The sequence below is a fragment of the Lagopus leucura genome, unplaced genomic scaffold (assembly GCF_019238085.1).
Source record: "Lagopus leucura isolate 7727_CA_CO unplaced genomic scaffold, USGS_WTPT01 Super-Scaffold_73, whole genome shotgun sequence".
Taxonomy (NCBI): Eukaryota; Metazoa; Chordata; class Aves; order Galliformes; family Phasianidae; genus Lagopus; species Lagopus leucura.
In genome coordinates this window covers 12,545,212-12,568,571 of record NW_024962252.1, presented here as the reverse complement: position 1 = coordinate 12,568,571, position 23,360 = coordinate 12,545,212, and the positions used below count along the sequence as shown (strand labels likewise).

At 39.2% G+C, this 23,360-nt stretch overlaps 2 protein-coding genes and 1 long non-coding RNA gene across 4 annotated transcripts in view; 2 read left to right on the top strand and 1 right to left on the bottom strand.

The window, feature by feature from the left end:
* Positions 1-2,219, top strand: part of ACP1 (acid phosphatase 1) — a 20,943-nt gene extending 18,724 nt beyond the window's left edge. For both annotated transcript variants that reach the window (XM_042881330.1, XM_042881321.1), the window contains exons 5-6: positions 337-442; positions 1,308-2,219. In XM_042881330.1, the coding sequence (XP_042737264.1) occupies positions 337-442; positions 1,308-1,385 (184 nt within the window). In that variant the 3' untranslated portion in view covers positions 1,386-2,219. The remainder of the gene's footprint in view (positions 1-336; positions 443-1,307) is intronic.
* Positions 2,220-2,913: 694 nt separating this feature from the next.
* On the top strand, positions 2,914-7,450 carry LOC122185498. Its single transcript, XR_006180892.1, has 2 exons — positions 2,914-4,602; positions 5,653-7,450. It is a non-coding gene; the product is annotated as an uncharacterized LOC122185498 (long non-coding RNA).
* Positions 4,737-17,549, bottom strand: ALKAL2 (ALK and LTK ligand 2). Its single transcript, XM_042881338.1, has 6 exons — positions 17,304-17,549; positions 16,667-16,985; positions 14,274-14,327; positions 14,082-14,162; positions 11,966-12,031; positions 4,737-5,407 (listed from the first exon to the last, which is right to left on the bottom strand). The coding sequence occupies exons 2-5, from the start codon at positions 16,923-16,925 to the stop codon at positions 11,967-11,969; spliced, it is 459 nt and encodes a 152-aa protein (XP_042737272.1). The 5' UTR covers positions 16,926-16,985; positions 17,304-17,549; the 3' UTR covers positions 4,737-5,407; position 11,966.
* Positions 17,550-23,360: the final 5,811 nt, after the last annotated feature.

Below are 23,360 nucleotides of genomic sequence, written 5' to 3'. Positions count from 1 at the left end.
AAAAAAAAAAAAAAAAAAAAAAAAAAAGTAGATAGTCATCATTATTTCTGTTTAATTCAAGTTAAAGGTGGACATTGAAAATACTTAGTGAATGATCTGAGGATGAAGGTAAATTTGCTGTCTCAAAGTTCTGCCAAAACTCTTTGTTCTGGCTTTTTTATTAGTCTGGAATAAGTTTACGTGAGAATTGAGTGAGTCCAGAAACTTATTGTTTGTCTGGGTTCTCTAGAAACTATCATGAGCATCTAATACTGATGCTGAAAAATTCTGAAGAAATTGATGGGAGTTTGTTTTGTTTTGTTGTTTGTAATATATATATATTTTTTCTTCCCCAAGAGATCTGAAAAGGAAAAGCAACCAGGTTAAAGACTGCAAGGCCAAAATTGAACTGCTTGGGTCATACGATCCACAGAAACAACTTATTATTGAAGATCCATACTACGTAAGAAATTATTTTGGTTGCTTAATGAAAACCTGTATATATATGTAGTACATAATCTTGCCAGATTCCACAGTTCTTATGTAACATGTGAGATGTACATACGTATAGTGTGTATCTATCTGATAATATACAATATAAATTATCGGAGTAGGAAATGAAAACATGTCTTTATTCATTCTATTTATTATTACTTAAGTAATTTAAGTTCATAATACACCTGTATTTTGAATATTCAGTGAAATCCTCTGTGTCATTTTCCATGCAAAAAGAATGTAGTCACATAAATAGAGACAAAGACAAGGAAACGGTCAAAGAATTTGAGTACTGTCAGCTAAGAGCAATCACTTAAATTAGCATTCTTCAGTTTAGGAAAGAGAAGTGGATGAGGATATGGTGAGGTTCTATAAAACATTAGTATCACGGGGAAATATCAGGAATTGCAATACGTTATATCAGAAATAGAGAACGTCAAATAGATTATAGGAGGTAGATTCAAAACAGAATGTTTGTTTCCACACAGTGCTTTCTTAAATAGTGAAATAACATGACAGGATAATGTTAATTTAAAAAAAAAAAAAAAAAAAAAAAAAAAAAAAGGAAAAGAAACACCCCCAAAAGGCTTGTAAATTGAATGAAAAAACCAGCACCAAATAAGAAAACCGATGGTGAATCAAAGTTCATCCAGGACTGCTGGGTACAAAATCTGTTAGTTAAAATGAGGGAGGAAATACATTAAATCTGTCACTGTATCTTTGTACTGTTTTTGTTGTTTTATTTGCCATTATTGACAGTAGAAAAAACATTTGCAAAACGAGCCAATATTACTATTCTTACCTTCTTTTTCTTCTTTTTCTTTTTTTTCTAGGGGAACGAAAAGGACTTTGAAACTGTTTACGAGCAGTGTGTTAGATGCTGTAAAGCATTTTTGGAGAAGCCTCATTAATGTTTAATCATTCTATTTCTAAAAGAAAATAATTAGCTTCTCCTGAAATATGTAAGCTTTTCTTGATTGATATATTTAAATTGTAAAACTGTGCTTCCTTATAAGAACAATTCACAACTTTTTCAGTTTAATTTTTTATTGTAGATTTTGTCATCTCATTGGAAAAAACAGATATTGTAGATGAACCATTTTCTCACATATCAATGTAATAATAAAGTACTTGTTAAGAATAAATTTAATCTGTAAACTCTTACAGTGCTTTCTCAGAAGCACTGAAAAAAAAGTCTTGCTTCTTTATGCGCTGTACAGTCAACAAGATGTTATCTCATTGTGCCATTAGTGAGTTAGTTGAAGCCAACTTTCTGCAGGTGTATGTGAAATAATAGTTCATGTATGTTAATGTAGGCTTGTCATCCCAATATCATTAGACAACTTTCAGAAAGAAGCTTGTTATATTGCGTCTGGTGAACTAAGGAGACTACCTTCCCAAAACAGGCGTTGTTCTTAGCACTGTTTCAAAGTTCAAGCAAGCAGAACTTGTTATCAGGATCCTGTGAAAATGGTTTGTTATTTAGGTTTAAATCTTCATTTATCAAAGAAAAAATTATTTTGTGCTGATAGATTTTTATGCTCATTAAAATGAAATCAGTTCAGAGATGGTCACTGATGATGGTACTAAGACTTCATTATCCTTTGGTCTTGGGGCCAATCTGTCGCACACTGCTGTACGTAAAGTAATATAGCACTTGCTTTCACAATAGAACAGTTCAGTTTAAAAGTCTAAATGTGAACTGTATATTTTATATCAGAAGTAAAATATTCAAATATTCTGTATTCCTATATGAGTGGCAGATGATATTTTTATATTTACTCAGGAGAGGATAGCATGTCAAAAATGTTCTTTAAGAATATAGTTCAACTGGAAGACAGTCTGCGTGTAATATAATTTGAAGCTATATGAAGGTCAGTAACTAAGAAGTTGTGCTCTTGCACACACAAGAAAATGGAATGCATTATGCAAATCTATTCTTATTTGTCTGTACCTCATCCTCAATTTTTGCCTAGGCAGAAACATGACTGTGAAATGTAATTAGATTAGTAATGTTACTGATGCCATCTTTTCTTATTTTGAGTAATGCTGATATGATATGAACAAGGATTACTACATAATCTGTAAAACTGTAAAATTTGCTTTCTTATTTATCTGTTTGCATTTATTCTTCTATTTGCCTTCCAAATCAATAGGAACAGCTCTGTATTGTCATCTACTTTCCTTCTGGGAAAGGGATGCATTTGGATACAGAAGCCTGTTGCCTTTAGGGTTGAAAGGAATCTTAATGTCACCATGCATCTAACTGCAGCCTTTACAATTGGGATTATGTTCTGTAGAATCATAGAATGACTTACTTTGGAAAAGACCTCAAAGATATCTAGTTCAACCTTCCTGCCGTGGCAGGGTTGCCACCCACTGGTCAGGCTGCCCAGAGCCCTGTTCAGCCTGGCCATGAGCACTTCCAGGGATGGGGCATCCACAGCTTCTCTGGGCAGCCTGTGTCAGTGTCTCACCACCTTAAGTAAAAAATTTCCTCCTAACATCCAGTCTACATCTCCCCACTTCTAAATTAAAGCTGTTGCCCCTTGTTCTGTCACTGTCTATCTGCTTGGGGACTTTTCTGGGATTTTTTTCCTGTAAAGCAGCTAGAATATGTGTTAATGAGATCTCTGATTTTTGCGAAAATTTCAGTTGGATATAAAACTTAAGAACCAGTTAAGAACCAGTTTACAGTAAGGGAAGTGGTAGATGGAACACTTGGGTACAGAAACTAGGATCTGTGTGTATTACTGGATTACCAATGATTTTGATTTTTTGATGAACTTGCTAGGACTTTGCATATTAATAGCTGTTTTGCTTCAGGGACAAATAACAATATAAACTATATTTCAGAACAGGTCAAATATGGACTCTGAAAAATATGATTTTCCATTTATTTTATGAGCACTTGAATATGGGAAAATGATGGGCAGTTGGGGACAAAACATCTAAATGAATTTTTTATGCAGCAGCCTCAGAAGTGGAAGTATTTAGGCAAAACCATTGTTATTTTCTGCCAAAAAGACTTTTTAAAATATGCCAGTGACTGTAATAGACTTCAGACAATTAAGAGCCCGATGGGTTCTGCTTTCCCATTTGTGGCTGAGTAGAAATAGAACCTATAGTTTCCTACATATTGAAGTTCAAATTTAGAAGTCTTAGCTCTGTATCTTTGGTCTGCTGGGGTAACAGAAAGGAGATAGGAAGATATGGTTGTTTATCTTTGCTAGGCTTAGGGACTTTTCTTTAACATGGTAAGAAATCAAAACTATTTGTGTTAAATTTAGCTCGATAAAAGTTTGAGGTTTGACCCAAGGTATGTTTTCAGCCCGTACACTTAGCTACATAATTCATCAGTTATGCTAGGAGATAAAAGCTCATTCATTCATTTATTTAGTCCTTCATTGGTTTCTTTTGGAGGAACAGGAGAGCAACATATTATGGTGAAGGCATTTGTGGAACATGAGAACGTAGAATGGGAATTGCCTTCTGGAAGGACATCCGCACAGTACCGTAATTAAGCTTCCAAGAGAAACAGTGAACATATGATACACAGTTTGTGTATTAAACATTGTACATATTTACATTTTTTTATGTTATATTTTAATACTGAGTGAAAAAATGTAGAACTGACTGCTTCTCCAACCCGTGGACTGTTTCAGCTTACATAATAAACCTGCACCCAAGACTAAATAAACAAAATCTGCTATCCTATGGTTTTTATCTTGTTACAGCCGATGATTTCTGCTAAAGCTAGAAAAAAAACCTTCCACTGAATTTAATTTATGAAGCTGCTAAATAGATTACCATTTTCCTTTTATGGTGCTTTTTTTTCTAGAAAATTCTGATTTAACCAGATTTCAGTCCTACTGCAAACCAAAATAATCACACTAATTTAAAATCCCTGTTATGGGTATTGTGTGAATAGACAGTCCTACAGCACCTGGCTATCGATCAAGCACTGTGCAGGGATTTTGTTTGAAACAACCATTTGTCATGAAAAAGAAATTCAGAATTCTGTATGAAGTTGGAGCAGCCTTGTGGTCTCAGCATTTCGTGAGATTTGAATGCAAAGATCTGGCAGTTCTCAGAAATCCACAGTCCAAAGTGCTGAACTTCTCCAAGGTGGGTGTTCCTTTCTTTCTTAATGAAGCAAATTATCATTGGAAAGAGACTAACGTGTGGATAAATGATAGTAGCTACCTGCAAATAGCATCCGATTATCAGATTCAGTGAACAGAAAGCAAATGGAGGACAACTTAATACCAAACACTTTATTACTTATGCATGTTATTTACATTATTTACATATTGCACATTAGCTGGAATGTTTTATACTTTTATTATATAAAGTAAATTAATGGCAGCTTGTGTTTGTGTACAAAATCCATGCTCCACTGTCCCCAAAAATATTTCTACTTGGAATTACATTTCTGGTTGTCATGCAATTAGTACTCCCAGGGTACAATGTGACCCCAATGCAAGTTTGTTTTAACCAAACTTTAAAAAATTTGCATAAGCATGAAGGATATCAAGTGACCACAACTACTGTGGAGAAGATCTTTAGTAGTTCTAAGTGTACTAACAAACATTCCTTAAAACTGTAGAATTAAGCAATAGAACATCAATTTTCTTGGTGAAACATTTGTGTTTATGTAATTTTTGGCAGCATTACACATCATTTGTGGTGTGTTTTTAAGTATGGAACATTATGTATTACTGGCAGTTATGCTACTGTAAAGAGAATGTCAATCTGCAAACTTGACAACATACAAAATACGTGTTAAAAGAATTATGGGAAGTAGTCAATTTGCAAAAATAAATCTCTTGTTCACAATGGAATATGTTATAAAGGTAATAAGTTCTATTTCCCTGTTGGTTTCCAAGGCACTTCTCTTGATTCTTGATGTTTCTTGTAATGGTAACAGTACCTGGTGGATAAAAAAAAAAAAAAAGAAGAAAAAAATTGCCTGTCATCATTTTTACATTTAGATAAAACTGCTTGAGAATGTTGTTAGCATAGCTAAAATAGTAAGTAAATAATGCCAGAGAATTCAATAATAAATCTTCACAATGATCTAATAGTGTGTGTTGCTCTGCTAAATTAAGTGTTTTGTTTTGTTACTCAAGGCTGAGTTCTGGAAATCATTCTTGTTTTTGTGCTGGTTCGTTTCAGGTAGATAGAAGAGACTGGAATACTGCATTTCTAACAGTTGAGAGTATGCTTATAGGTAAGTTTAGCCTGTACCTACCTCTGCAGCAGTGAGGTCAAAAAGTGAATAAACAAGGATAGCATTAATAGATTGCAAATTTATTTGTTAATGCCTTGCTATTGGGAAGCTGTTGGTACGATGTTTAGTAATATAAATCATCAAGGTAAGGTTTGAAGTATTTAGGAAAGATTTGGTGCTTCATTGGGTCTGTTAGTGAAGAAATTTGGACTTATTTATAAGAAACAATCAAGTAATTTCTTGAGATTCAGTCATATAGCTATTGCTCCTGGAATCTGCAAATAGTGAGGCAACACAGAGTAGAAGCTGCAACAGGTCAATTGCTGCCAGTTCTAATAACTTTTCCCAGAACAGATGCTTGGAATGAAATTACAGCCATTTCTCTGGCATTGGTATTAAAAATCACTGTTACAAAATTATAGATTTCTACATTGTGTATGCACGTGTACTGTCTAGTGTAGAAATATTAATTTAAAAGTTGTGCAGTGAAGCCTACCACAGCCTCTCTCTCCAGTCCTTTAAGCCAGCTGAGAAAATGTAGTATGACCTTCATTGCATGCACGTATCCAGAAATCTATCTCAGTAACTTCTATGTTGACGTTTTCCACAACTGTATTTCCTAGTGATGTGACCATAAAATGCTGCAAGTAGTGTCTACCCAACTTCATGTGTTTCTAAGACCACTTGTTAATGCCATTATTGAAGGAAAATGCCCTAACTAGAGAAAAAAGATATGTCTTATGGATATCAGATGTGGAAAATAAGAACAAAACAGGAGTGGATCCTCTAATACTAGAGTTCTCATGCCACTTTTCATAGTTGTAATTTTCATATTTTGTATCCGAACATACTTATCTCTGTCACAATCAATGTGAACTCTGATATTTTGAGTTTCTCTACATTTTCTGCTGCTTAAGTGTAGTTTGTAATGGTATCATTTGAATGCAAAGTCACTCTTGATGTAACCCATTGAAAAGCAAGCTATTGATGCATACAGAAATACTTGTTAGTATTATTTAAGCGTATATTTAATTCTGCAATGTTTTTGAAACTATTAGGAAATGTAATAATGTTACTGACAAGCTTAGTATAATTTAGTTTTCTTCTGGCTGTGTAGATAGAACAAATATTTATTTTATGTCCTGCCTTAGAGGGGAAAGTGATGTAAATTTTGTCTTGCATTTTGATCTGTTTTCCATATGTGTGTCCATACTGTGCTCTATTTAAAGCGAAAAGGGTTGTCTGAAAACAAATTAATGTGTTTTTAGTCTGATTAGAGTGTGATATGACTGACAAGTTAAACACAGATTTTAATAAATAGTTTGTTCATTACTAATGAGAATATGCAGCTTACCAAGGCTGGAAAAACTAGAACTGACTGAACTTATTTGAACTTTACCTGCTCTTGTACAGATACCTGATCAAAGTCTGTGGGTCTTAGATGCTCAGTGCTCAGGTAAATTTCAGTAAACTTCTAAATCTGTAGTTTTAGTTTTCTAAATTGGAATTTTAGCCTTAATCAATCTGTTGCTGTACTTCTAAATGTTTCTTATAATCTGTGTTGCATGCATCAGTCTAGAAAAATTAGAATGGAATTTAGTATAGTCAAGTAGTATTGTTAGTGGAGATCCTGAATGATACTTGACTGCGATAGGCATACAACTCCGTTTTCTTTGACTCTTATTTTTTGTTTTCCTTTGCTAATGCAAATAATAATAATAATAAACATGCTGTAAAGGCATATTACTGCTTTTCTCATTTGGTTCTATTCATTATCTGTGCATGATGTTAATTCTGAGAAAGAACAATACAAGAGAGGAAGTTAATGTTTTAAATATCAATATAAATAGTAAAAGATTGCACCAGTAGGGCTCTGTGGCAGAATTTCCATTTGCTAATATCTAAAATTCCTTTTCCTTTCCCATCAATCAGCGCCAGGTGGAAAGTGGCTCTAGTGGGAGCATCAGGTCACAGAAATCCATACAGCAAAGATCAAGCTGTTAATGTTACATCTGGTGCTAGCTACAGATATCCCCTACTAATGAAAATTCAAAATTGCTTATTAACAAAGTTGAACAATACCACAGTGGTAACCAAGTATGCGAGCTACCTACTTAGTTCAAAGCAGTGGTTCTGATAAAGTCTTAAATTAGTTTCCTTGGGAATGATTTCCTGTCACCAAGCAGAAGTGATTTAATATGTCATGAGAAATTGTATGTGACAGATCAACATATACTTTCTAGAAAAAACAAAGGGTTTGTTTTCACTGTATGATATGCAGAACTCACATCTGAATTCCAACTTCACTTTCTTTAAGAAATGAAAGTATCTGTGATGTTTCTTCAGTGCACTTGGTCTTAGTCTGAATAAGAAACTGTAAGAAAGCAATTAAAGACTGCTGTTCTACTGTTAGAAAACACTTGAAGCAAAACTTAAGTAAGAACCCAATATTTTTGCTTAAAGATCATTTGAAGTAATGCTTATACAATATGGTGTTCAGGATTGGGATGTCCAGTATGGTATTTGTTTTCTCTTTATGTATTTAAAGTTTCCGAATTTCTCTCGTACTTTCAATTTTCTTAGCATACATTATGAGTATGGTTAATGCATCTTAAGAAGTTCACAGTTTTTTAATTTCCAAAGAAATTTTTAGTTATCAGTATGCTTTATCTTACTAGGATTTTTATAAAGAATCTTTGACCTTCTTATGTATAAATTAATTCTTGCTCTGTAATGTGCATTATTAAGCAAGCAATATTGTCTTTATTGCTTTTATTTAAAATATTGCTAGTTGTATCTGCTTTTATGGGGAATAAATAACCAGTAGATTTTTCATGTACTTTTTGTATTATAGTTCCCTTTGTCACCCTTTGGTCTTGTATTTAGTAATTTAAAGCTGTATAGCGAGTTTTATCTTATTCATTATTAGCAACTGAAGAAACTTAAGGGAAAATAAAAGTTAATACATAAGCACTTATGTGCAAGCACTTAGAACAGAAATATGTAATCATACATTCAGTTGCAGTCCTTAGTCCTTATGGGACCAGGAGGTGTTAAGAATGTATCATGAGATCACCATTGGTCCTAGAAAACACCTGGTCATGGAAATGGGAGAGTGCCAATAGGTGCCAACCACAAGCACCTTGTGGTTTTCAAACAAATGTAGTAAAATGTGAAAAGGGTAAAATAAAACTAAAAAATAAAAATAAATAAAAGTTAGAGGTAAAACTAGTGACAAACAAGGAGTACGGTCTGGGTTACTTATCAGAAAAGGGATTACTGAGTGATGTGTTAATGCAGACATGCTGCTCTGGAGTGATGCTCTCTGAACAAGTAAAAGGGATCTATTGGGACTGTGCATTGCTCAGATATATGGGACAAGCGAACTTTGAAAGTATAGTCTAAAAAGTAGACAGGAAAGGAAGCTTAGCTACATGTATGTGGGATAAATGAGATGAGGAACGTGTTCTCTACTACTTAGGAATTAGTATGAGATTTAGAATTGATACTAACCAGTAGCTTTATGGCAGAAACAGAAAATGTACATTTCCAGACTATTAAAAAACCCTCTTAAACTAGAGAGCCATCTTAAGCAAGAATAGTTTTGAAGTCTTGTCTTGCTATGTTCAAAACTTCAAAACCACTTGAAAACCCTCTGTGGAAATAAATGATTGATTGTTATTTGGACAAATACAAACCAAACCCAACCCCTACCTTTTTCTACATCTCAGTCCATGAAATGATTAAAACAAAGCCTGCTTTGCACTTCCCTGTGAAAGTGGATGTGTTACCCACACAAAAATGAACTGATTCAATGGAAAATATTTGTGTAGAAAAGATGCTTCATTTTAAGGGGACACTGTGGATCACTAGGCACATGTGATAAAGAATAGCATTTCTCTCCACTAATAAATGCTGTGTAAGAGTACTATTGTTTGTGTATCTTTGTGGAGGAATACAGAAGAGAAGCCTTGTTGAGACTTTCAAACGTGTAAGTCAGCTGAGCAGAGGAGTTGCTTGGCAAAATAAGATGGATGCAGTTTTTTCTAAAAGATTTTCACATTAAGTGAGAACAGTTATTAGTTACTAGTTTGTGCTTTCAGGGTAGGATGTAATGATACAGATAGAACTTCCAAAAGAACGGAAGAAAAAAAATCTCTGCTCCAATGTATCTGCTTGCTAGTCTTGGTAATAATACTAGTCACCTGCCTTTCACTGGTGAATATTATTATGTAATAGCTAATTTGTTCCTTGCTTTCCTTGAAATGAAAGGTTGAATCCCTCAAATACATTCTAGTTAGGTCAAGAGATTTATTGATCTGCTAGCTTTTATTTGTCTTACTGCTATATGCAGTTGTTTCTACAATTCCATTCCTGAACACATGGTGTGAGGGTAAAAAGTTTCTTTTCTATGGCTGCGTGTTTCAGTGACATCAAGTCACCTAACAGTCATTAGGGCTTAGAAACCTTCTGCTTTGAAGCTGGGCTGCTTTAGGAAGTCAGGCAGAAAATACTAACAGGAATGTTAAGGTTAGCCTGAAGTCAAAATGCTGAATTGCATCTAATTATTTAATATATTATCTCTGCTCTTGAAATTAGAGGAGTATTTTTTAAAATCTACTTGGAACCCTCTCTTGAAAATTTAAGCAAATTACATCTTATTTAACCACACTGGGTGAAGAGAATGGCTTATGAAATCTTTTATGAAACTGAATAGCTCAGTTATGTTTTCTCATACTCCTTTTTTCTTCCCAATTCCTTTTAGCTGTTCTTGTAAATTCTGTTTTCTTTGGTCATGCATGTTGCTCTTTTTCAGACTGTGACCAAGAGGCACCTGTGTGCCTTCAAATGTTGGGTCCTCAATTAGATGCACTATTCGCAGTGATTATTTCAGGTGTTTGATAAACGTTTCCATTTATAAATTTCATCTTGTCCTTTGCCTTGTTTTCAAGTGTGACATGGTTGACTCGTGCTTAGTTTGTGACCCACCGTAATCCCTACACTTTCTACAGAACTATCTGTCTAGTAATTCATAACTCGCCATATATTTCTGCAGTTGACTTCTGCTCCTTGACTTATTAATTCTGCTTTCCCTCGTATTTTATCCTTGTTCTAAACTATTCAGCTAATTTTTCAAGATTATTTTCAATTTCAGTATTCTTTGCTGGTTGTGTCTGTTACTCTGCTGTCATCAGTAAGTATACTAACTTCTCCTACAAAAAAAATAATGAAAATGCTGACCAATGACATATCTACAATGTAGCTGTGTGACCCTGTTCAGTACAGTCTTCCAGTTTGACACTGCAGCACTAATAATGTGAATGGTTTTCCAACCATTTTTCCTTTTTTTTTTTTTTTTTTTTAGTAACATCTTCCTCACTGGCTTCTGAGAATGCCATGCCAAACAGTTTCTGTGCTTCAAAAAAAGAAATTAAGATCCTTAAGCATTATTGCTTTTTTCAGTGACTCTGTAAGATATGTATCCTCTCATCATGTATCTGATAACATTTGTTACTGCCAAATCCATATATTACTTATTCCTTTGTCAAAGGTCACATTTCTGTCTCAAGCAAAGACTGAGGACGGAATTTAAATTTGTCCTTTTGTATCAGTTTGTGTCAGTCTTCTAGAAGTACAGATCATTTGGAAGAACTGTTTTTTTGGAGCATGCTGAGATCCCTCAAAGTACTTCTAGGAATTAGTGGTACAGCTAAGCAAAAAGGGAGAGAATAACCATAGGCATGAAAATCCCAAGAAATCTGAGCAGCTTAATGTTAGTTTATCAATGCTACTAATACATTTTAAGTACCGTAAAAGCACCTGCAGCCTATCTGCATTTATAAAGCTGTCTTGTGTGCAGCTACTTATATATTAGCTTATGCTAAAATGTACCCCGTAGATCTACAGCTGCACTCATAAAAGGGTTGCTGCTGCCAATATGAATGATTGTATGCTGAATTAACTCTTGAAAAATGTTACAGCTGTCTTCTGTTCTATAACAACAAATTCACTATTTGCTAACTGTACAATGCTATAAATAATTCACAGCTGATGCACGTGGACTTATTATATAATGACTTCCAGTAGGGGGTAGCCTTTATTTACTGCCACCGTTTGCCAGATTAAGCTAGTTACTCCAGATATTCTGAAAGAGGAATATCTTATCCAAAGAAAGGTATTATGTGTTTTCATGTATGAAACAAAATCCACAGCTATGCTGTTCAGTAGAATGTCATTACTGCTCCTAGAAAAGCTTACCTTATCCCTCCATGCACATTGGGCTTACTGCCAACCGAGTAAGAAGCCTGGCACATCTTTTGTAGTCTGTCATGAAAAAAAGAGCATAAATACAGACATTACTAAAGTAACCGATTTTGCTTTTAAAAATCAAAGTCAATAAAGGTGTGCAGATTACTGCTGTAATTAAGTTTAATGAACAACTTAGTTTGAAACAGTATAGGAATCTGTTCCTTGGACTTCAAAAGCTAGTGTGTAAAAATTTTGTAACTGAAAGTTGATCACAACAGCAGAATAAAGTATCTCTTAGTTGTTAACGCTACTAAGTTACCCAAAATACTAGAAGTTATGACAACAAAATAGTTTTGCTCTGGCTCCCACTTGTTGCAGCATCATAGATGCTTTTAATTTGTATTTCAAATGCAAAATAATAACATAGAGTGAACAGTAAGCTTAACCTGAAATCAGAATATTATCAGATATTATCAGAAAGTAATGTCACACTGCGTGTGAAGCACTAAAGTTTTTTATTTCAGGTCTGTAGAAGACAGTTACTTTAAGAAGATGCTGGTCAGTCCAGTCCAGTGAGTGATGTTAATTTCCATTCAGCATTATTTTCATTAACTGCTAATTGCATCCTACAATCCTAGAGATGCTATGTTAACAGTTTTTTATCTCACAGCATAGATATACTATCCAATTACCATTTGTACAAATTATCCGCCGTTATCCAGACACTATGTTGGCAGGTGTATCACCTGTCAGAAGGAAAAGGCTAATTCAGACATAAAAGCCTACTAGTTTCTAGCTTCACAGCTTGAAGTATTTGTTAATACAGAGTCAAATGATATTTGCAATGTTATCCTTATGAAAAAGGTAATATGACCATTTCCTTATTTAAAGCACATTAGTTATGAACAACTCCATCTCCATCGATGTAAACCATTACATTAACTGTAAATCTCTCTGTTTCCAAGGAAATCTTAATATGAGGCCTTATGAATAGGGAGAAAGTCTGCAGGTCTTACCCAATATGTCTTTAAAATATATTTAGCTGAAATATTTATTAATACTTGAAACTTGGAATCAGGAACTCCTGTTTCTATTCCCAGCTCTGCAACTGACCCAACTGGTTGACCTCAGACAAGTAAAATAAAGTGTGCTTCCATTCTGAAAAGGCTGTGCTAAAACAGCGTCTTATTCAATAGGTCCATCTTGGTATGAATCTGGAGTCATGCCTACGAAGTGATAAATGTTGGTTTCTGATTTATTTTAAATTCTCTGTGCTGCCAACACTGATGAAATATCATAATATGAATTTGCTTCTTTGTACACATCAGCTGATTTTTTTAAAACTTTTTTTTTCATTAAGCCTTACAAAGTTTTATTTTTGTAATTTACTGAAGAGAAAGGTTGCAAAGTCAACATGACTGATAGACTGGTGACTGAACTTAGAAAATATGTGATGCCTTTAAAGCATGTTACAGAATCACATAGCAGCTGAGGTTGGCAGGGCTCTCTGGGTTCATCTGGCCCCACCCCTGCTCAAGCAGAGACACTCAGAGCAGGGTACCCAGCACCACATCCCAGTGGCTTTTGAAGGTCTCCATGGAGGAGATCCTGCACCCTCTGGGCAACCTGTGGCACTGCCATTACGTGTTCTACATAGATAATTAACGAAAAGAAAATAGCCCCTGCTGTTGCTATTTTGAATTTGCAGCACTAGAAGTTAAATGTGACAGGTTTAGGAGACAAATCGTGTGTTCTATGAAAAACACGCCTTTGATTTTGAACAAAAAAGGTGTATGCATAAATAGCTGAGGAAGCAGGGTTTACAGTCATTCTGCACAGTCTATTCACAGCTAAAAAGTTGTCTTGCCATTTCCCCTCACTGTAATATTAATGCTGAAGAGCACTGCAAGAAATACTCTCACAGAATCACAGAATGGTCAGGGTTGGAAGGGACCTCAAGAATCATGAATCTCCAAGCCCCCTGCCAAATGCAGGGCCGCCAACCTCACCATTTAATACTAGACCAGTACTCTCACACTGTGTTACAACTGGTATTCCATGGAGTTACTCCACTTTAGAGTTCTCTGTTGTATTATGAAAATTAGCCTTTGTTTTTAGCACTTACAGGCTGGGATGGTGCAGTCCCTTGTATTGTGGTAAAGCCGATGAAAGTGTTTACTGCATTTTGGGCTGAAGTAGAGTGGACCTGAAAGAGAAGGAAAAACTAACTTAAGAATCACCATAGCTTGCAGGAGAAACAGCACAGATTATGATACGTATGCAAAAAAATGGATAGCAATGCAAAATTAAAACATACCTGTTAAGTGCTTTAAAAACTTGTCTTTCATCCTCAGATCTCTGGGAACTATTTCTGATGGAAAGAAAAAAAAATAGTCACTGCTGTAGGGACAGTTCTTGGCAAGTATGGGAAAAAGGAATGAATTCTGACCAGCACCTCTTGACAGATGCACAAAAGTCAAACTCATTTGCACACAGTAGGCCAAATGCCAAACACTTGTTTTACCTTCAAAGCCACTGTGAAACACACTGTGATATGAAACGGATGATGTCTATTAGGTGTGCAGTCATCAGTGGTGTTGACATATAACTAACAATCAGAGTTCAGCTCTCCATAAATTGCATTTTCCCATTTACCTACTTAAAAACCTCTACAAAATTTTGATTCACAGTGACTGAGAAATGGATTATTCTAATACTGGTAAGGATCCAAAGGTAAATTCAGGTTTGGTTCCATGCCTCGTCTTCCAATTTTGTTATGCAAACAACATCTATTCTTTTGTTGGAGGTGTGTTTGTATGAGCACTGTCCTGCTGTAATCATGAAACTGGATTGATCTACTTACAGGATTTTTTTTTTTTCCTCCCTCAAGCTGTAAATAAAATTCACAGGAAATGATTCTAAGCAAATCGCTCTCTTCTGGCTCTCTGTATTTGTGGTTTACCACCTTGCATATTGTGTTCAGCAGATGGCAAAATGAAACTGGTTTACTGAAATCCATTTTAGCCCTAACCCTTCCCTGTGTCTTCCTGATTTACAGCTATCTTTGATTGCTTTCCGTTACAAACTCAGTGCTGATAGCAGAGTGCTGCTTGTGTATGATACCCTACGTGGTGCTTTATTTATCTGACCATAAATGCTTGAGCAGCCTTTTTCATTCCCCTGCCACCTCTTATCAGATATAAAGCAGAGAACATTTCCATCTAGATCTGATTCGTTTCTGAGGTTAGACACTTCTCGAAAGTCATTCTTCATTTACTTCTAACTTTAGTCAGTGTAAGTAAAATTGACCTTATCGTATTTGACCTAATTATGTCATGAAAAGCATAAAAACCACACGTGCTTCGCTCAGAAATTTCCCGGGGGACAGACTCACTGGGAAAGTGATGCCAAAACTGAAATGAAGAACTCTTAAGCAGTAGTTCCAAGTTGCTGGGAATAACTCCGTTATGACAGGATGAAAGCTTCTCCTGAGGAGTCAGTGACAGTGGTACCAATGCTTCTGTTTTGGTTTTCCATCTACACAGATAACTGATCAGTACAAGCCAAATGTTTTGCACCGATATGCTGATGTGGTTGAGTAGTTGAGTTGCACACATTAGGGTTCACTGCTCAGCCTGGTGTAACTTTTCAACATTTATAAAACAACATGTTCTCACTGCTCTGTTCTTAAGTGGAACAAAATTGGAAATAACATTTTCATGACAATCACCAACAAATGCAAATCATGAGGATATTTGAATATGAGTGAGTAAAGGAAATAGAGCTCTATGAGATCAATAAAGGCAAAGTAACATACTAGCAAAATAAAAGACAGATTGGAAAAAGGTGAGTAGACATCTGCTGGTAAGTATTCAGAAAGTCACTTTCAGTAGGAGGGGTAACATAAGCAGCAATGCTCCAGGGGTTTGGAAGTGAGCAATAAATGAGACTTGGCAGCAGAAGCCACATCAGCTTGCAGCTGGATGCACAGAAGCACACCATGAAACTGAGCTGTGGACTTCCACCCACCCCCTTTGGGTTTGGTATCACTGCTTCCGGGCTGCTGTGGACATCCAGCCCTGGATGGGCTTCTTCTGGACAAATGGAACCTCATGCAGGTCACAGAGGAGCCACTCAGCTGAGCAGAACTGACTGAAGGAGTGACTCAAAGCATTCAGAGCTTGCACGGTAACAGAGGAGTACTCTGCTGCAGTTCCCTACCACCTATCAAATGTGTTACTTCCAGAGTACAAATGGGACTGATTAAAGCTGGGCAAAAAGTTAAATGAAATGACAGAGTTTCTGGTATCTATCACTGCATGGGCATAGAATCCTGCAGGGGAATCACTACTAGAGTGATTTCCACTTAAACCGGGCATGTTTTAAAAAATGTAAACTAACAAGAGAAAGAACATTTTCGTAGCTTCTTTGATCTCACACATTTCAGTCTTTTCCCTAGTTAGCAGGTTTTGTTCAAAGCCCACACACAGGAAGTCAGACTCAGATGAGTACATTGTCCAGAGGGTATAAGACTCAGATGTGAATGGAGTTTTTCTACTCCAAATGTGCCTCCTGCATCACTTTCTGATACCAAAGTGAGGCTACAGGTATTCTGGGTGGTGAATCCTCGGTCTAAGATTGGTAACCTGATGTCTGATTCCCCTGTGCCCTGCGAAACAACAGAGACCTAAGCCACGGGTTGGGACTTACCAACTCTCTGCTCATCCTGGTATCCTCCGTAGTCAGCCACTTCCCTGCGATCCAAGCCGTAGTCGTGCTTGGAGAAGTACTGCACCCCACTGTCCTTCTCCAGGCGGTACCTCTTCAATTCCTGAATGATCTCCATGATGAGATTTAAGAGACTTTGCCTGTCCTTCAGATCCCCGGCGTCGGTTTTCTCTTTGCAGTATCCAGCCGAGAACACCAAGAGCATCAGCCCCAGCAGCCCAGGAGACCTCAGTCCGCTCATCGCCGGCTGTCCTGCGGGCTGAGCGCGCCGGCGGAACGGAACGGGAGCTTCCCTGTTTCACTGCGAGAGAACAACAGCGGGAGCGGGTCGGAGGCGGGTGGCTCACGGGGGTGAAACGGGGAATATCGGGGGGAGCGGGGAGACCGCTCCGCAGGTCACATAACGGGGGGAGCCCAACTTTCACAAGTGGGCAGCCGGCTGAGCCGCGCGGGGCCCGGCAGCACCTGCTCGCAGCCCGCCCGTGGCTGCTGCCCCGCGCAGCCGGCGTTCGCTCCGGCCGCGTGTGCGCTGCCCGTCGGGCGGCTCCGTGGCGGCTGTCAGCCAGCAGCGGCGGGAGCGGGATGGGGAAAGGTGGGCGGCCGCCCCGCGCCGCGTTACCTGCGTGTCCGCTCCGAGGCGAGCTGCGTGCCCCCGGGCAGCGGCGGGGAGTCCTGGTTGCCGGCGGCTCGCCGCCCCCTTCTCGACCCTCTGCTCCCTCCGCATCCAACACCTTACTCCATCGCCGCCAGCCCCGGCGCACCGCTTATATAGGCTATAGGATGGCCATGAGACGGCAGATAGTATCGACTTGGAAGTGGGTGGAAAACAATAAAAGTCCACTTGGCAACCTCAGGAACGTCGCCGCCGCACTATTCCCCCCCCCCCCCAACCCCCCCTTCAGCCCTGCCCTCGCCGCTCCCGCCCGGTCCCCCCGTCCCTCCCCCGCCTCGGCGCTCGGGCAGGGCTCAGTCACCGCTCTCCGACGTAAGGAGACGGTCCCCAGCGGGCGTGTGCGGTGCGAGGGGGCGGCGGCGGGGAGGTGGGGGGGGGGGAGCGCCTCGCCCCGGACTTTAATTAGAAACGCGCGGAGCGGCCTCTGCAATATTCATGGCCCTGGCGCAGCTCCCGCCCGGCGCTCCCCGACCGCGAGGCCGCTGCCCGCCGTCACCCGCCGGGGGCCGCGCGGCGGGGGCGGGCGGGGAAGCCGCGTGTTTACCAGGAACTTCGGGCTCGGGGAAGGGGAGGTGGCGGGGCGCCGCCGGGGAAAAGGAAACATTTCTGCTCCAGCCGGCCGGGAAACCCGCGCAGAGGTGGCGGAGCGGGGTTTGGCTGTATTCTTGGCGCGGGGAGCGCCGGGTGGCGGGGCGGCTTCCTGGGTCGGCGCTGCCTGGAAGCTCGGGGACGGGGATGGAGACTGGACGAAGGCTCGGCACGGACTGCGGGCAGCGCAGCGTCCCGTGCGCGTCCTGCCGCTCCGCCGGGCGGTGTCACCGCGAGCCTCGGCGGGGCTGCGCACGGCTGAGCCCCTCGGAACGTGTGGAGCTGGAGGGAAACGCGGATGAAACTCGATCCGGCTGAACTTTTCTATTTACTTTGATTGTGTGTATAAACCTCTCCCTTGGCAGACGAAAAAAAAAACAAAAAAAAACAACTGGCAAATACAAAGTTGGACCGCGTGGCGGGAGCTCTTTCCAAACGCTGAAAGTAGACCGGGGAGGGGGGGAACCGACCTCACAGCGGCCGCAGGGCAGGTGAGGCGGCGGCCAACAGTGACCCGCAGCGGCCGCTGCGCCGCGAGGCGGCCCCTCCAGGCGGCGGGAACGGCGGAGCGCGCGGCGCTGTGAGGAGTGCCGGGTCTGCCCGCCGCCGGTAGGAGCGGAGCGGGCGCGACCTTGCGGGTACCGTGGCTGGGAGAGACTTTCGGGGACGTGACTGAGCCTGAAGGGCTTTGTCTGAAGTCCAGAATCCCACCTTCTCTTTGGCTTTACCTGCCACCTCGAGGCTCAGGGGAAAGAATTAATTGGAAGAGTAGCTCAGCAGCGACAAAGCATGGCACTCGGCATGACATAACTTGGTATGGTGTATTTACATGTTAGACACGCCAAATATTGACTCTCTGGCTATGTGCTGGGGTCAACTGATAGACATGGGCAAGATGGAGAACCAAGTAGGTACAGCCTGATGTTCATAGGATCATAGAATCGTTTGAGTTGGAAGGGACCCTTAAAAGCCATCCAGTCCAACGCCCCTGCAATGAACAGGGACACCTACAGCCGGATCAGGTGCTCACGGCCACATCCAGCCTGACTGTGGGTGTCTCCAGAGATAGGGCATCCACCACCTGTCTGGGCAACTTGCTCCAGTGGCTCACCACCCTTACTGTAAAAAACTTCCTTATATCCGCTCTAAATTTTCTCTCTTCTAGTTTGAAACCATTTCCCCTTGTCCTATCCCAACAGACTACACTGAAGAACCTGTCCCCTTCTTTCTTACTGAAAAGGTATTGAAAGGCTTGGTCTCCATGCCCTAAGAAGCCTGTGCTAAGTGTGCACCAGGCAGCACTACACCATTCAGCTCACAAGTTAGCCACAAGTTAGCAATTCATATGTACCAAAGCAGGTCTGGCATGGAGACCAGCTGCCGTGGAATGACCTGTGTTGCTTTCTTCCTCTGGTTAAGACACAACGTATCAAAAACTGTGCATTAATCCCTCCATGAGGTAACTTCATAAAAAGGTATATGGCATGATCCAAAAACATGCCTAGGACAAATTAACATCATAGATAATTTCAGTGCTCAGGAATACTCCTTTTTAATTTATTTGTATAAATTCAAAGTACTATGGAAATACTAACTGGGATATCAAGCAGGTAAGTAACTCTACTGTCTTTTTATGCACACAGAAATTGAGGCAAGGGTCTGTTCTGATTTGTTTATGCTAAATTACACAAATTGTGTACAGCTCCCATGGCTTTGGTGCAGTTAAGTGAAATTTACATTGATTGATTTGGAATGAAAATGTTCCACCAGGTTACATTTTCTTAAAGTTTAATCTAAGCCAGCTACCTAAATGCTAGCTACTTAAATGCTGCCAACTGTTCTCCAGCCTATACACTATCAAAACTGACCCCCAGAACTTCCACCCACCCTCAGTCTGACTTCTGAGGCTTCTGAAGTGAGTAGATGCACTGTTTGCCATTAAAGATCTTGGATTTCTTCCTTGGATACTAGGAAGCACCTGACTCGTGTCAACACTAAGCAGCCAGGCTGCTGCAGAAAGCATTCTTCCAGGATTTACAACATGTGAGCTTTAATCTCTTCAGGTAGAAATGAAAGATGAACACAACTTCACAGCCAGAACAAAAAACAGCTTGTTTTCCATGAAAGAAGGTTGAGGAGATAGGAAACCCAAATCTGAAAGTGCAACCTGAACCAGGAAGACCAGATCACTATTCAAGTGTCACTGCAGGACATTTTGGCTTGTCCTGCAGTGGTAGATTTCATTTTAAAATACCTGGTGTGAGTCCATTGGCTTATTTTTACAGGATGTAAAGTGAGTGAGCTCCCCTGCAATCAAAATCTATGAATAGATCAACCTACAATGTTACTGAATGACTTATCATTAAAATACTCATTGTGATCCTTGAAATGAGTGAGCACGTTTGCATTAAAGGACCACATGCTGTATGTGGTGGATAGATTTAACCACTGTACTTTTCCCACGTTCCCTTGGTGTGTTACGAAACAGGGGCACTACATTTGGAATGTGAAGCAAAAGCCAAGCAGAATCTTAGCTTTGTTAAATAACACACATTACTCACTGTTTTTACCAGTTCCACTCTATTATGCCTTGTTAAGATAGTAAAAGGAAAGATGTCTTGACTTTTTTTACTTACGTGGTGTACATGAAAACAAGAAAGTGTGTACTCTTTGGTTCTGTCATCTAAGAGTGGTGAAATTTTCATGCTAAGAGCCCTACGGTTTCAAGCATGCTCTTGTTTCAGCTGATTATAACAGACATAAAGGTTCCTATCTATATTTAATAGAAGTAAGTGCAACATTTTCTTCAGTGATTGCAGAGCAGAGCTGATTGACTAAACCAGTCTCATAACCAATACAATGTATGCTTAGGAGAAAATTCTGATGGATGTTCTTATGACTTGACAATAAAAATGCTCCTTGTGTTGCTCTTTATTGACCTCTGAACCTCAAAATAATATTTCAAAATGCATTTTTTTTCCCTTAAACATCACAACTGCTTACAGTAATGTTAAAAACAGAAGCTACATCATTTGGTTAAAACAAACTTTTCATTTCTCTTGATAAATCTGATGGAATAAGGTGGGTCTGGTAATTCTGAATTGAGTGGGTATTGGCTTGTTAACGCGGTAACTGGACTTCCAAAATATTTGAAGTCTGTTATAAAAATAAGGATTTGATAGCCATGGATACTTTTATAATTTAAGCTTCTTATCCCAATAAAAGTTAGGAACTTCTATTGAGGAGCTTTTATCCCACCTGATGTTTAAAGAATAATTGCACAGGCAGGTGGTAAGCTGGTTTCTTTTTCTGGCCAGTGTACTTGTACTACTACTACTGTAGTAGTACTACTACTGTTCAGTCAATATAACATGTAAGTAAGCATTACTTTGGAATTAAAAGTATAATAGCTATTTTTAAAAATCTGTACAGAAAAGATACATATTGCATCCAACAGACAATGCTTTCCAAAATCTCTCCTCCAAGTTATGAAAATGAGTAACATGTTTTCAATATAATGCGTTGTACATCGCTATAAAATAATATTTATGCACCTGGCTCAGTCAGCTCTGTGAGCCTCCAGCTCTCAGAGGCAATGCCCAATGACAGCTGCTGGGGAGAGTAATGATGAGGCATTAAGAATTCCTGTAGCACTGAAATCAGCCAGAGAATATATACAACTTGAACAAAAACTTCAACAGATGTTAGGGTTATTAAAGCCAATTGAGCATTTTAAGGGCTTTCCCCGACTTCCTACCTGATGCAAATGCTACAAGATTAAAATTCCATCAATCATCACTGCAACCAAAAGTGAAGAACTTTGATATAGTTCCTAAATAATTTATTGGTATTATGATCAGGGCCAGCATGATGTTTGGTAGAAAGTTTAAAAAATACCACAGAACAGATTTCTGGCTACAGCTTTTCTGTACTTGTAAATTTAAAGGCAGTTCTGTACTGACCAACAATCAGTCATTGAGCAGTTTCAAAATTATCCCCTATCAGTTTTACAGTGCTGCATCCATGCAAAGCTGCTGTGGAAGTTGTCCTGAACAAGCAGTAAAAGGAAATGTAAATGTTCTGAGAGTTGTCTTACCTTTTTTAGCTACCTTGCGTTGTGTTCAAAGTATTCCCTGAAATCTCAAGGTCCAGAGACCACCACTTTGAGCTATTCTCTATATGGTTTTTCAGAGTAAGGATAAATGCCTCAGAGAACTAAGTCAAACCTCTATTGACAGTTGACCTCAGCAAGATGCTAACATAAACCTTAACTTTTAAGCAGCTGAGGAGGTTGATTCCACTTTAAGAAACTTACAGGCCATAGGAAGTTCTACAGCTACTGTATAGCAGTAAGCCTACTATATGTGTTTTCACTGTTGACTCTTATTTGTTCACTTACAGTCATATAGCTGCAGTTGCAAGAGACTGCCTTGCCATATCAAAGTAAACGAGTAGAAGCTGATGTCTCGTTAGCTGATAGAATGCATTATGTTTGCTTGCTTGCTCTGATCTCTGTCCAAAGGGAAAGAGGATTGCTTTAGCATACCTAAGAACTCAGTAGAAGCAGGGTGGCTTCCTCTTTCCTTCCCAGCAATGGTTCTTAACTTGAGGAGACAAGCGAATCACATGTGTTTTGTAGAGCCATTGCTGACAAATGACGTATTTTGATTGTACAGCCTAAACTCACTGCGTGTTTGCACCATTTCTTTAAAGATTTATGCTAAAAACCAAAAGTCATCTCAGGCAACATAAGGATATCTCACATATGCCTTGTTAACAGCATCTGAATGATAAGCACAAACATCTAAAACTTGAAAAGCAGTGAAATGTTTTCCTTATGTGTATCTGTAGGCAGACATACTGCTCTCTATTGAGCAGGCTCTGTGACTGTCGGGTGGCAACTGGCTGACTTTTTACACTTCAGGTCTAGAGCACACCTAACAAGCAAGATCATCGTCCAGAAACTGCTTGTAGGTAAGCTTACTTTTTGAAAGACCACAGGCCTGCAAAATAATCACTGGTTCTGTCCTTCCAGAAAGCAGCATTACAGTCCTGACTGTACACTGCATCCTCTTCACGACCAGCTTCGTAGTAAGAAAAGCTGCTTTCTACAAGAAGGCATGAAGTTTATTCAGCAGTAGTTCAAGACCGTAAGGAGCAGCCTAGAGATTGAAGACATTGACTTCTAGCCTTTCTTGTGCAGAATCACTTCAAGTCCACTGGAAGTTTTCCACTAATCCAGGCTTGTGATTATTGTCTCTTCTTGTATGGAAGACTGCCATTCTTTAGAGGAGAGAAAACATCTTGAGTCAGCCAAACTGCGGGAAATCCAGGACCTGGCACACACAGGCTGCGTTTCTAGGAGTAAATGTAATGTGCTCAAGACCATTGCTAAAGACTGTGTTACTTAAGCCA